Source organism: Gossypium hirsutum, chromosome D03 (genome assembly GCF_007990345.1).
Source record: "Gossypium hirsutum isolate 1008001.06 chromosome D03, Gossypium_hirsutum_v2.1, whole genome shotgun sequence".
NCBI classification, from domain to species: Eukaryota; Viridiplantae; Streptophyta; class Magnoliopsida; order Malvales; family Malvaceae; genus Gossypium; species Gossypium hirsutum.
Window position 1 is genome coordinate 189,525 of NC_053439.1, and position 13,330 is coordinate 202,854.

The 13,330-nt window shown below is 35.5% G+C and overlaps 3 protein-coding genes across 6 annotated transcripts; 1 reads left to right on the forward strand and 2 right to left on the reverse strand.

Moving 5' to 3' along the window:
- Positions 1 to 429: 429 nt before the first annotated feature.
- LOC107937827 (catalase isozyme 2-like) lies at positions 430 to 4,028 on the reverse strand. The gene is made up of 8 exons (XM_016870807.2): positions 3,659 to 4,028; positions 3,083 to 3,179; positions 2,424 to 2,701; positions 1,504 to 2,280; positions 1,296 to 1,385; positions 1,131 to 1,198; positions 935 to 1,028; positions 430 to 716 (listed from the first exon to the last, which is right to left on the reverse strand). Exons 1-8 carry the CDS (start codon positions 3,671 to 3,673, stop codon positions 657 to 659), a joined length of 1,479 nt encoding a protein of 492 aa, XP_016726296.1. The 5' UTR covers positions 3,674 to 4,028; the 3' UTR covers positions 430 to 656.
- Positions 4,029 to 4,554: 526 nt separating this feature from the next.
- LOC107937837 (ubiquitin domain-containing protein DSK2b) lies at positions 4,555 to 8,545 on the reverse strand. 4 transcript variants are annotated; one of them, XM_016870819.2, is made up of 9 exons: positions 8,384 to 8,545; positions 8,015 to 8,298; positions 6,920 to 7,672; positions 6,512 to 6,723; positions 6,320 to 6,433; positions 5,995 to 6,053; positions 5,517 to 5,545; positions 5,107 to 5,193; positions 4,555 to 5,023 (listed from the first exon to the last, which is right to left on the reverse strand). In XM_016870819.2, the coding sequence occupies exons 2-9, from the start codon at positions 8,250 to 8,252 to the stop codon at positions 4,875 to 4,877; spliced, it is 1,641 nt and encodes a 546-aa protein (XP_016726308.1). In that variant the 5' UTR covers positions 8,253 to 8,298; positions 8,384 to 8,545; the 3' UTR covers positions 4,555 to 4,874. The 4 variants fall into 4 exon arrangements, 3 of the variants coding, with proteins under 3 accessions (XP_016726308.1, XP_016726311.1, XP_016726310.1); XR_005910988.1 differs by having other exon boundaries at positions 4,956 to 5,023; positions 5,107 to 5,364; positions 8,384 to 8,454; XM_016870822.2 differs by lacking the exon at positions 5,995 to 6,053 and having other exon boundaries at positions 4,956 to 5,023; positions 8,384 to 8,454.
- A 1,796-nt stretch (positions 8,546 to 10,341) lies between these two features.
- On the forward strand, positions 10,342 to 12,915 carry LOC107937838 (G2/mitotic-specific cyclin-2). Its single transcript, XM_016870823.2, has 9 exons — positions 10,342 to 10,615; positions 10,705 to 10,822; positions 10,909 to 10,965; positions 11,171 to 11,219; positions 11,298 to 11,558; positions 11,657 to 11,746; positions 11,837 to 12,058; positions 12,135 to 12,412; positions 12,487 to 12,915. The coding sequence occupies exons 1-9, from the start codon at positions 10,558 to 10,560 to the stop codon at positions 12,635 to 12,637; spliced, it is 1,284 nt and encodes a 427-aa protein (XP_016726312.1). The 5' UTR covers positions 10,342 to 10,557; the 3' UTR covers positions 12,638 to 12,915.
- The last annotated feature ends 415 nt before the right edge of the window (positions 12,916 to 13,330 follow it).

Consider the following 13,330-nt stretch of genomic DNA (forward strand, 5'->3'; position numbering starts at 1 on the left):
GGAAACCTTTAATCTTTGTTTAAAGCAACTTAGAACGTGCTTAGTTACTACTTCAAAGTTTCGAATATTGAACATGTTCTTTTTAATGTTTAAATTTATCTTTTGTCTAATCAACCAAATCATAAGTGAAATAACAAAATATTTGTATTAATCCATGGATAAACTTGTCAATTATTTAGTAGACCAAACTGTTCCATTTTCAAAACCAAAACACTTATATTATATAATTAGAAATATAAACACATCATTAGCTTTAGCTGTCGAGGAAAGTAAGTATGCGAGAGAGCCATGGCCCATTAACAGCAAAGCTCCAGTGCAAACAGAGTGGGATTATTAGGCATAAAATGTCATGGCACATGAGTCATGACATGAAAGGCTCGCAACCTTTTAGTTAGAGATACTTGCTAATATAGAAGAACTAGAGAGAAGTTGGCATTAAAAAGTAGAGGAATTGAATATTTCAAAACGTACACATACAACAAAATAGTAACGCATCTTGTTACAGACGTTTTGAGTCATAGAATTGGTACAGTACATGATCTTATTTCATTGCAGAATGCAAGTATTCAGAACAATATAATTAGTATATCGGCACAACCGCACAAGGAAGCACTTTTCTCCATCTGAAAAAGTTGGGATTCCATCAATATCATCGATCAAATGCTTGGTCTAACATTGAGGCGAGAAGCAATCTTTTGACCCAAAGATTTGTCAGCCTGAAACCACACAAGACAATGATATTATTAAGCACTGCATTTCTTTACATTTTTTCTTCTTCGGCATTACAACAGCGCGATTATAAGCTACAATGTGATCATACAAGCAACCAAAGACATTTAAAAGCTCAATCTTTTCACATTGTTTATGGTTAAATATCCATGCATTCCAAACATAATTAAATTAGTAATGAAAGATCAAAGAACGAGAATCCAACCTGAGACCAGTATGAGATCCAAATGCTGCGGATCTCGTGTGTGACCCTTGGATCAGACAATGCATCAATCCAGCGATTAATAAACCGTTCTTGCCTGAGAGACAGATAGACAAACAGCCAATATAGAATGTTTTAAGTAAATGTTTCAAGCAATTTCTTGTTCAAATAATCCCCTAACAAAGTAAAGAAAAAAAACCTGTCAGCTGAAAAGGACCGGTATCGTTCCCCAGGCTGCTTAAAGTTGTTCTCCTTACCGATAATGCACTGTGAGACAATAGTTAAGAAATCATAAACTGATGGCCTTTGAGATTCAAGCTTACAAATTAAACTAGTTGAAATAAAATCTTGGGAAACAAGTAACCTTCTCTCTTTTGCCACTGTAAACGGTGCTAGGAATAGGGTGCTTCTCAGCGTGGCGAACAGGATCGTACCTCGAAGGGAAGTAGTTCACCTAATATATATATATATATATATATATATATTCATCAATATAAATAAGTGACCAGCTCATCAATGTATGCTTATGTGCACAACAGGAAAACAAAGAGAAAAACAGAGAATATATATACCTCCTCATCTCTATGCATAAAATTCATAAAACCTTCATGGTGATTATTGTGATGAGCACATTTGGGAGCATTAGCTGGAAGCTGCAGATAATTCGGTCCAAGACGGTGCCTTTGAGTGTCAGAATAGGAGAAGATTCTAGTTTGAAGCAACTTATCATCTGAATAATAGATGCCAGGGACAATGAGGGAAGGGCAGAAGGCTAACTGCTCATTCTCAGCAAAGAAGTTATCGATGTTCTTGTTTAACACCATTCGACCCACCGGCTGCAACGGGAAGATGTCCTCTGGCCATGTCTTGGTTACATCAAGTGGGTCAAAATCAAACCTGTCCTCATGAAGAGGATCCATTATTTGAATGAACAGCTTCCATTCAGGGTAGTTTCCGGCTGCAATCGAGTCATAAAGATCTTGTGTGGCATGACTGTGATTCGCGCCACCTACTCTTATGGCTTCATCCTCCAACAAAGATTTTACACCACAAGTGGGTTTCCAATGGAATTTCACATAGTGTGACTTCCCAGCTTTGTTGATTAGTGTGTAGGTATGAACACCAGAGCCATCCATGTGCCTATAATCCTGTGGAACACCGATGTCATCAAACAGGAAGGTGAACATGTGCAAGCTTTCGGGATGGTGCGAAAAGAAGTCCAGAATCCTCCAGTTTTCCTGAATGTGGGACTTCGGGTTTGGTTTAAGAGCATGGACCATATCAGGGAACTTCATTCCGTCACGGATGAAAAACACAGGGAAATTGTTCCCCACTAGATCAAAATTTCCCTGGTTCAATAACAAGGAATCCAAAAAAGCAAACAATTAACTTCACTTCTGATATATGGTATGTCTAACTCAAATACGTAAACATATGTGAACATATATATACTTTCTCTGTATATGCAGTTAGCATGTATATAGACACATACCTCTCGCGTGTAAAATTTCACAGCGAAACCTCGGGGGTCTCTCAAAGTTTCAGGACTACCGCGTTCATGAATAACCGTGGAGAATCTAACAATGAGAGGGGTCTGGACTCCAGGGGCACGAAGGAAATCAGCACATGTGAGCTGAGATATATCATGAGTGACCTCGAAGAACCCTTTCGCACTGGCTCCTCTAGCATGAACAACACGTTCAGGTATGCGTTCTCTATCGAAATTAGCTAGCTTCTCCACCAAATGATAGTCTTCAAGGAGAATTGGACCTGTCATATAATATAACCGTTATTCAACCTCTTGATTTTATCATTTCACGTATCTGTTGCTTTTGCTTATGCTTTGACATGGGGCTAGCCCTCCCCAAATCATATAGAACCAACTGAAGAACTTCACCAGCAATACTGGCTGGCATGACATATCTTCAACTTCATATTTTAATGCACTAAATAGAAACTTTTAGAATCAACTTGAACTTTGAAAAAACAAATTCATTACTTTCCTCACAAACCATAGATTGATGTTAAAATATTGACAAAATCAACACCTTAATAAGGCTAAAAGCAGTATATGTAAACTCCATATTTACCTATGAAAACACTACAAGGAATAAACATGGTAAAGGCACACCATGGATCATATATAATTACCTCTTGCTCCCACAGTAAGTGATGAGTTATTGTTCCAAACTGGAGCACCAGAATTGGTGGTCCAGAACGGGGAATCAAAGGAACTTGAAGGACGAAACTGCATCCAAAATAGCTCCATTAAGAACTAAAAATAAAGAGGTACAGTCACAGGATAAAGAGGGAAAAAAAAGTAAACCATTTAATTAAAGAATTAAAAGTAGACACTGGAATTACATAACTTGACATTGATGATAGTAATACAAGCTCGAAAAGACAAATACCCTGCTTGGTAGCTAAGAAAATATAGGAAAATGGAGAAGAACTTAAAAAGTTCATCCATTCTTTAGAGCAACAGCAAACAAGAATCTTTGAGGATATAACTTTCTGAAATTTATGTAAAAGTTTCAACCATTATCGTAGTGTATCTGCTTAAAGTTTCCCACCAAACAATTAAAAAAACCCAACAATAATCAGCTAAGCAATGAAGAAGAATTGCTTTTTATTTCAGAATTGCTACATATAAACCATCTCAAAACTGAACTGAGGTAACAACTGAAGCTTAAGACACCAATGATATCGGTATTTGGTAATTGGTACCTTGTAAGGATCCATGGTAAGAGAAGAGAGAGAAGATAATCTAGTAACGTATGAAGGGAGCTCTCTGTTTCTCTTCTTACTTATATATATATCTATATATATATATATCTGTTTTTAATGCTATAATTGCCAACAATAATATTTTATTTTATAATTTATGCATTTTTATATACCTCTCAATATTGTTTGTTAGAATAGTTTTCTTGTGTAATAATATATGCCTTCTTATTGATTTGAAGCATTTTGCAATATTCTAATTGGTTATTTAGTCAATCGAAATTTTTAATAATAAGTTTAACATCAGTTCAAAACTTGCGATTTTGATATTGAATCTGAAGCAATTGGAGTTTTACTTTTAAAATATGAGCTCAATTCAACATGAAAAAGTAAAATTTCTCATTATTTATATCCATTCCATGCTCAATTTCAAATTTCGAGCTAGCTTGGTTCCATTTTAAAACAACCCCAACTTGATATTGAAATTCATTTGAGAACTCGATTTGCTCAAAAATTCTAAACATTAAAATTCAAATTCAGTTCAACAATGATTAAATCAATTTTTTTTAACTGAATTGGAATAATTCAGCAGCATATGCTTGAGAAGAAGAAAAAAACAATGAAAATTATTATTATGTGATTAAAGATAATATAGAAAAATGATATGAGGACGTCATAGATTGAAATTTTAAGGCTACAAGGCTTTATCCTGTTTTCGTGGTCCTAGGGAACCCTGAGTCACCAATGGGCAGAAAACGAAGTTGGGTTCCTTGAAAACTGCGTTTATGGAAGTATTTTGGTGTTTAATGAAAAAATTCATCCAAATTTAACCAAAGGGAAAATGCTCATGAAACAGCTGGTGCATATATATGATAGGAATGGGCCATGGAGAAGATGAATTGATTTCAATGGCTGGCAATGCAACGCAAATATCATCTCTTTATAGTATTTTGTTTTTGCTCATTCAGATTTGTGGCTCACAAAACACACTCAGCAAAGGGTGGACTATAGTGAAAACATACACACATTGACTCATTGCCTTACCTCCTTCAAGGAAAATGGACCTATGAAACCAAACACATTTCACAACCCAATTCATTTACACCATTTTTCATAATCTAAGCTAGTTCCTCCCTCACATTGGACTTTCAGCAACATCCTACTCATGTTCAAACTTCAAACTCTCAGTTTTCTACATTAACTAGATGTTGGTAATAGGTTACTGACCAGGATTTCCCAGTAACCGTTCCACCGCAGCATGAACATTTCCTGCACTGGCTATTAATGCCTGAATATTTTCTCGAGTGTCAATGAAACCCATTTCTTGAAGTTGGGACAACTGGGTGGCGTATAGTTGCTCTGGAGGTACTGATATAAATGGAATATTTGTTGATTAGTGGGGTGGTAAACAAAAGTAAATTGGCCAAACAGAAAACATTGTAGACACTAACCATCTGATCTATTAGGAACACCCAAGCTGCCGGTTCCAAGTCCGCTAAACATGGTCATCATTGCTTCCAAACCCATGTTGAGCGTTCCTGAAAATATTTTAAGATTATAAAAGTACTCCCGTTTAACAAATCGTTTCTAGTAAAATAAAATTTGTTTCTTGTCTTCCCCCCTTCTATTGAATTGGAACAAGCAAAGTGAGCATAGATGAGCTATCAAAATCTGGAAGACATCCTTCGTGAGGACGGAATGAAATGTCGCTTCAATAAACAATATAGTAGTATAGTTATCGCTAATAAGAACCAAGTGTGAATGGTGAAGGCAAAGAACTCCTAAAAACAGTAAGAGTAACAATGGAACAACGGTTCTCATAACAAAACCTAAAATGATTTTGGATAAATGATGTCTGTACCTGCACCTCCACCAGTCTGGGCAGGCTCCCTGCAAGAGAGGACCAGATTTAGAAAAAAAACCATAAGCAATAACAAACTTCTTAGATAATATTTCACTTCATTCTCAAACATTTGGCTTTTTCCCCTCTTCTAGTTACTTTCCTTTGTTTATTATTTGGTGGTTTTAAAAATTAATTTTATAAAATATAAAACATTATAAGAAATAACACAGATACTTACAAGAAAACAATATTCATATGTCCAGTTCAAAATCAGGTTTCTGAATATTGCATCTTCTAAAAAGTAATCTAAAATTGCTTTTCATCTCAAAATGTGCCGATATAATTCGAACTTTTTGGGGGAATAATGAAAATGATTCAAAGCATTAATAAAATTACATTGAAAACTAGGATAGATAGAAATTGAGGGATGCAATTTGAATTGTTCCATAGAAAGATTAATTCAAAAGGAAACAAGGGAAACAATCATGCAACTCACTGGGTTGACTGTGGCCGACTAAGTTGTGAAAAAAGAGTCTGCTGCAAAGTCAATAGTTGCTGAAATAGGAAAAACCAGAATGGTGACTAACCTTCCTTTTGCAAACAATTTATTTTATATCCTAATTTTAACAACATTTCTAAACAGAAAGTTTCACATGAAAAAGATAACTACGGCCAAGTGGAAAAGCAAATAAGGTTATGCAACAAAAAACTCCAAATTTTACTTTCGCATGCAGATCAGCTTGTTGGCAGATAGAAACACACTTCAATATATTTTCATGCATGAGAAAGAGAAGGTTGAACTGCAGATTGGATACAATTACCTGCATCATCTCAGGAGAAGTCAACTGTCGAAGAAATTGAGAGTTCTGCATCATTTCTCTTGGTTGAGAATTAGAACCAAGCATGTTTTGAAGTTGAGGACTGAGACTAAGAACCTGCCACTGGCAATGTCAGAAAACAAGAAACTTTTCTCAAACCCCATGTATGTAGGAGAATATAATATAAGATAACACCTCGTTCAAGTACTGAGGACTGGACAGGAGGCTTCGCATCATTTGTGAAATAGCTGGATTTTGCATCAACTGATTCAGTGAATTAGAATCCTGCATAGCACCAAACAAGCCTTCAAACGCTGGAAGACCCAGACCACCTAAACCAGCAGGTGCCTGTGGCCTAGCATCCACACCAGGATCCGACCTCCGTGTGTTAGTTTGGGAACCTCCAGCTGCAAGATTTCATTCCATCAATAGTTTCTTGGTAATAGTTCTCTTCCATTTTCTAAAAATGGAACTTTAACTCATAACGATCTTCAGAAAGTAAATCAACAGAACTAAAGCCCAGATAACTGCTTCAAAGATAAAACATTTTGAAGAATGATTTGAAATGAGAAGGAAAGAAGTTGCAAGAAAACAAGAGCTTGCCTTCAGAAGAAGACCAAGGGTTTGGCAGTGGATTGGCATTGGGAGTAGTTCCAGAATCAGAGGTGGGCTGGTTAGTTGACCCATCTCTGGCTTGGTTTCCCCCTTGAGTTCCCAGGAGGGAAGAAAACGGGTTTGAACCACCATTTCCAGTAGTACCAGTCATAGTAGTTGCATTCAGGAGAGGCTCTTGAACAGTTTCATACATACGGCGAAGCATGTTAAATCCTTCAGGTGATGATTCAATATTGCTCATTGCTCTGTCCGTATTCCTAATCACTTCACGCATGAGCTCAGGGTTTCTTGCAGCTTCAAATGTTTGACGGAGAACACTCGGAGCATTAAGTATGTGTGCAAGCTCAGGATTTCGGTCAATTATCTCTCGCGTTTGAGGATTGTTCATGATCAAGTTATACAGTATCTCAGGATTATTCATCAAATTCTGAACAGCAGGCATGTTCGATATTTCCCTCATAATGTTGGGGATTCGAGTCAATTGCTGTTGTAATTGTTCAAAATTTGGGAGCCCAGCTCCAAATAAACCAGCACTGTCACCAAGTCCAGGAAACAGTGAAGCACTTAGACCAGCCCCTCCGGCTTCCAATGCCCCAGCATCATCCAAGTCAACAGATGTTGTATTTGTTTGAGAAGTGCTCAAAGCACCTGAACCAATTGACCCAGCTGCATTGGTTGTCAGCGGTGGCGCTGTCGGTGCAACAGAACGAACCAAGTGGACAGTGTGATCTGCCTCCAAACCTGAAGTACAAAATTAAATATACCATCAAACATCAAGAGGAAGTAAAATCTGTCTACTCCAATATACGGATTAACTCAACCACATGAAGCGTAGCAAAATATCAGAGGGAATTAGCTTCAAAACATTCAATTCAGAGTACTAGGTTAAAATTCGGGATCAACAATGAATTCAGTAGCTATATCCATTTATGCGTCCAATTACATCAATAAACGTAGAAGCAAGTAAAGTTCTCTCTTTTTTTTAGCTCATAAACAAAATTGTACTTTAGGAAAACTATAATGAATTCCAATTAAGGAAGAAATGAGAAAAAAAAAACGAAACAGAGAATGAGTTGATTGTACCGTAGCTTCGAAGGGTTTGATCGTCCTTCAAGATCCGACCTTTATAAATCAAACGCTGTTGATCGGCGGGAACACCGCAGTTTCGCGCCAGAAGTGCCTTAAACGAATCGACGGTGGAATCCAGGTTGGCCTGAACGGAGAATTTGGAGCCGGATGAACAATTGATACTGACGGTGACAGCATCACCGACGTCTTTGCTGGCCGCTTCCTTAGAAGCATTAATATCACCTCCTCCCATAGTGACCTGTCCCTCACTCAAAAACCTCCCAACTTCAGCCACAAGCCTAAGCAGGGAAAATAGAAATGAATCAGTTGCAGAAGAATTAGTATTAAATGCAGTAGCAGTAAAGAGAAATGAAAGTTGCAAACCCAATTCCAAAGCAACCAATGTAGATTCTAAGAGACAAAACTGATTCGTTAAAGTAAGAAAAACAGGATGAACAACAAAGACTGTTATAAATGGTTTAAAGTAGAAGCTATAGGGATCCATTATTTTCGTAGCCGACTTCACGGGGTTAGGGCCTTAGCCCAACCATCATCCTCAAATCAAACCCAATATAGGCTTTTACAATATTATCATAATTTTTTCATTTTATAAATTATAATAACTTTTTTTTTACCAGTCTCCTCCCCAACTTTTAAATAATAATAAAAGGAAAATATACTTTAATATACTTGAACTCACGTCATTTTATACGGACAACAATATCAATATCAATAGAACTAAAGCTCAATTGACATAAATTATAATAATTAAATTAAATATTTTGTTAGGATTTGGGAATTGTTAGCCCAAGTGATTGATAGGATCTGAATCTCTGACTTGAAAGAAGAATGTTCGCCTATAGACATGTCAGATGAGGACCTCACGGGAAGGTTAGATATTCGCAAAGATAACTCGCACGAGAAGCCTGCAAGGGGAACTCACATAAGCCTCATAGGAATGAAGTCGCGAGAGGAGAGCTTATGTAAGTCTTATAGGGATAAGGTCGCGAGTCGTGTCCGTGGAGGGGGTCGTGAGCTTGCAAGAGATCTCCACTCGTGACTGATAGGTGCGAGGTTCGTTGGGGGAGTCAGTCCTAAGATTAGAAAGGACCACGTGCTCTGCAGGTAAGCGTCTAATAAGTCAAGGGATGCTCAGAGAATGTTAGCACTAGAAATAAGGAATGTCAGTACCATCGGCTCAAAAGTCGAGATAAAACAGTGGACCCTATTATGAGTTGTAATAGTAGCAGTAGGAACATATATAAATACCCTTATGTTTCCCTTAATGATATACGAAAAAACATTACTCAACATATTTAAACTAATTTTAACTCAATTCAATTAATTTTTAAACTAATTTTCGGTTGAATCGATGATCGGATGATTAGAAATGAATAAGTTAGTTAGCAGAGAGGAGGCGGCACATCGGCTCAGCACAAACTTTAAAGCAATCAAATCAATGGGAGTAGTCGTATTGTATTTACTTCATTCAGTTTGGTTTTCCACACATAATATTAAAGAAAAAGCCTATTTATTGGAGTCTTATAATAATAATATAATAATGTCCCAAAAGGAGCCCACAGTGGCAGTGGTAGAGCGCCTACGAAGCGCCTACTCTAAACAAATCAAACTTCTTTCTATAAATAACAAAAAGATTACATCTTATCAATTAACTAATTTAAATTAAATATTTTACTTCTTTTTTAAGTAAACAACAAAACATAAAAAAAATTTTAAATTAATCCTCAAACTTAAAATTATTCGTTATATCAATCAAGTCTTTCTGTTAATTTATTTATTATCTTTAGCATTAAATTTTAATTGAAGTTATTGCAAAGTATGTTTAAAATAAATGAATTGTAATTTTAACATATTTTGTATCATTTAAGTCGTTAATGTGATAAGTGAATATGGGTTTAAATTTGAGTTAAATTTGATACAATATTAATATTTTAAGAACTAATTTAAAATTAGATCCATATTTTGAGAAAGTACGGTTTAATTAACCTATTTACTTCTTTACTTTTATTTTAAAAAATTTAGTCATTCACTCGCAAGTGTATGAATCGAAAAATTTTAAAGTAGAAAAGAGATTAAATTATAAAGATATAAAAATATAGGTTATGGTAGGAAATTAAAAAAAGAAGAAGGGTGTGTTTAGTTTTTGAAATCACATGCGGCAGGCAGGGTGAGACAGGCACGTCACACAAGTCACAACCCAGATGACCGTTGTTAGGACAAAAACTCGTATTATCATCTAACGGTCACTTTTCAATAATTAGCCGTTGCCCTTTTTTTAAAATACTCCTCTATCCCCCCGTTCTTACAGCCCCCCCCCCCCCTCCCTTTCTCTATCTACCTGTCTATATTTGTAGATCTCCACTTCCATAGACACTAAAGCCCTTTCTTTTTTAAAACTTCTTTAAATGCTCATTCTCTACCTATTTTAAAGAGGTTCCTTTACATTACATTCTTCTTATTTCATTCCCTTCTTCTTCTTTTGGAACCGTTGGGGTTCTTGTTTTGTTCTCTTTCAGACACACACGAAACAATCAACAATGGAACGTATATCTGATGAGAACAATCCTAATCTCACCAAACCCACAAATTTTCAAGGTATTCTTCCTTTATTCCAAAAATGGGTTTCAACTTTCAAATCTTTACACTTAAACCCCCATGATCTAACATGGTTGTGGTACTAACAGGTTGCAGAAAATTTGGACAAGAGATTAAACACAACAGGAGAGCTTTAAGTGTGATTAATCACAACTTAGTAGGAGTTAAAGCATACCCTTGTGTTGTTAATAAGAGAGGCTTATCACAGTATACATCTATCAATCTCATTCACTTTGATTCATTTACATCTTTGATTGTTTCTCAATGATGAGTTTGTTTCTTCTTTTTTTCAGAAGAAATGAATGTATTGAAAACAAGCAGCTTGATCCTGTTCATAGACCTATTACCAGGTTAGAGTTTTTAAATTTTTGAAAATTTTCAATTTTAATCCCCCTTTTTTTTATTTATTTCACTTTTGCTTTCCAGCTTTGCTTACCAAATGAGTAAAGCTACAAAAGGAAAGAAAGTTCAAATTTTGGATCTTAGAACTCAGTCAATTCAAAATACCATAACAAGTTTTTATTTTTTATTTTTTGCTTCATTTTGACATTTCAGAAAGTTTGCTGCTCAAATTTCCAGTACCAGTCAACGGCATTGCCCCGAGGTACCAGTCGAGTTTTTTTTTTTTTAAGAGCATTGATTATTTTCTTACATACTGATGGCTTTTTGTCCTTCGTAACAGGAAACTAAGAAGCTGAAACCATCAGTTCCAAGCTCAAATGAGTTTGGAGATTGTATATTCATAGATGTGGAAGAAAACAAGACATCCTTAGACCAACCAGTACCTATGTTCTTAGAAGAAACAGAAGTGGTATCTGAAGTGGAAATGGAAGATGTTATAATTGAAGAACCAATTGTTGATATTGATGGTTGTGATACAAAGAATCCGTTAGCAGTTGTTGAATATGTTGAAGATTTGCATGCTTATTACAAAAACATGGAGGTAACATAATACTAGAATGTATTAATACCCCTTTATTCATTGAGATTTTATTACTTACCATGAAACATGTTCTAAAACCAGTTTCATTTGTAATGCAGAAATTTAGTTGTGTTTCACCTAATTACATGGACCAACAATCTGATGTTAACGAGAAAATGAGGGCTATTTTGATTGACTGGCTTATTGAGGTAAATAGCAGAATTGTTCCTTACTGAACCAATGCCATAAATGGTGAATAGTTGGTTTCTGGTTCATAATTGGGTTGTAAAAATGAACAGGTGCACGACAAATTTGACCTCATGGGGGAGACATTATTTCTTACAGTTAATCTCATAGACAGATTTTTGTCTCAACAAACAGTGATGAGAAAAAAGCTTCAACTGGTTGGATTAGTTGCTATGCTCTTAGCATGCAAGTACGAGGAGGTTTCTGTTCCTATTGTAGGAGATTTAATCCTTATATCAGATAAAGCTTATTCTAGGAAAGAAGTTCTCGAAATGGTATGGTACTATATCCTTCTGTTCTGCCATTTATGTTCAATGGAGCAGCTTTAATGGTTAACACACGTTATTACAGGAGAGATTAATGCTCAACACATTACAATTCAACATGTCTTTCCCAACACCATATGTTTTCATGAAGAGGTTCCTTAAGGCAGCTCAATCCGACAAGAAGCTTGAACTTCTGTCTTTCTTTTTGATTGAACTTGCCTTAGTGGAATATGAAATGCTTAAATTCCAACCATCACTACTAGCAGCTGCTGCAATCTACACTGCTCAATGCAGTCTAAATGGGTACAAACACTGGAGCAAGACATGCGAGTGGCATAGCAGCTACACAGAAGATCAACTACTGTAAGTTGTTGCTTCACATCTTTTAATTTTCTGGCCAAACAAACAAGTTATTGAGGATGTTTTCTTTTTTGCAGAGAATGTTCAAGATTGATGGTTGGTTTCCATGAAAAAGCAGCAACGGGGAAACTAACAGGGGTACATAGAAAGTACTGTACATCCAAGTTTGGATACACAGCAAAATGTGAAGCTGCAAAATTTTTATTACAGACCCAACAACAACCATAGCAACATCAAGCTATTGACTTTTATACTTGATTTGTGAGGGGGACAGCTAATGTAATAAATTGAGCAACTTTGGGTTGCGTGCACTTAGGGATTTTTAAAGCAAATTTGAAAAATTTTAAGCAGCATATCCGGTGTTGTTGTCGTGGTTGTTTACAGCTATGGTTATTGACTTTATGTGTATGCATGTTCAAATTGAACATGATTAATTTTCTTACTGTAATTTTATGTATTTTCCGCCATACAATCAATTAATAAATCAAACACCATTCTTTCTTCAATGTTTCCTCTTTATCAATTTGATGGAATCTTGTTATGGATTCAATGCATAACCCAAATATCACTATTTTTTTTTACCTTTATTATAACCCAAATTCATGCTAAAATTTGTGTATAAGTTTATATTTTTGTCGAGTTATTTTGTGTATAAATTTATAATTGAGTTTTTTCGACGATCGGTATAATGTATTAGCACCTGTCGATAAGTAGAAAAACATACATTAGATTCAAGTTAATATGACAATCAATATTAGAAATTAGAGAATAAAATTTTGATTCGTAGATTTGTGATATTAAAAACTATTTCATGAAAAAATTGAAGTGTAAAAGAAGAGAACAAGAGCTTTTAATTTATGCAAACGATGCAAATAAAGAAAGTCATACAATAACAATTTTAATAGTCCAAACTTTGAATAG

Bases quoted from the DNA above. Each gene is read 5' to 3' on its own strand.
- LOC107937837 (XM_016870819.2), bottom strand. From the start codon at position 8,252: ATGGGAGGAGGTGATATTAATGCTTCTAAGGAAGCGGCCAGCAAAGAC. The intron at 7,673-8,014 runs GTACAATCAACT...TTTGTACTTCAG, and splicing joins TCAAACCCTTCGAAGCTACG to GTTTGGAGGCAGATCACACT. The intron at 5,546-5,994 runs GTGAGTTGCATG...CCTCTCTTGCAG, and splicing joins AGTCGGCCACAGTCAACCCA to GGAGCCTGCCCAGACTGGTG.
- LOC107937827 (XM_016870807.2), bottom strand. The intron at 2,281-2,423 runs GTATGTGTCTAT...TTATTGAACCAG, and splicing joins TGAAATTTTACACGCGAGAG to GGAAATTTTGATCTAGTGGG. The intron at 717-934 runs GTTGGATTCTCG...GTGTGGTTTCAG, and splicing joins GGATCTCATACTGGTCTCAG to GCTGACAAATCTTTGGGTCA.
- LOC107937838 (XM_016870823.2), top strand. From the start codon at position 10,558: ATGGAACGTATATCTGATGAGAACAATCCTAATCTCACCAAACCCACA. The intron at 10,616-10,704 runs GTATTCTTCCTT...TGGTACTAACAG, and splicing joins CAAACCCACAAATTTTCAAG to GTTGCAGAAAATTTGGACAA. The intron at 11,747-11,836 runs GTAAATAGCAGA...AAAAATGAACAG, and splicing joins TGATTGACTGGCTTATTGAG to GTGCACGACAAATTTGACCT.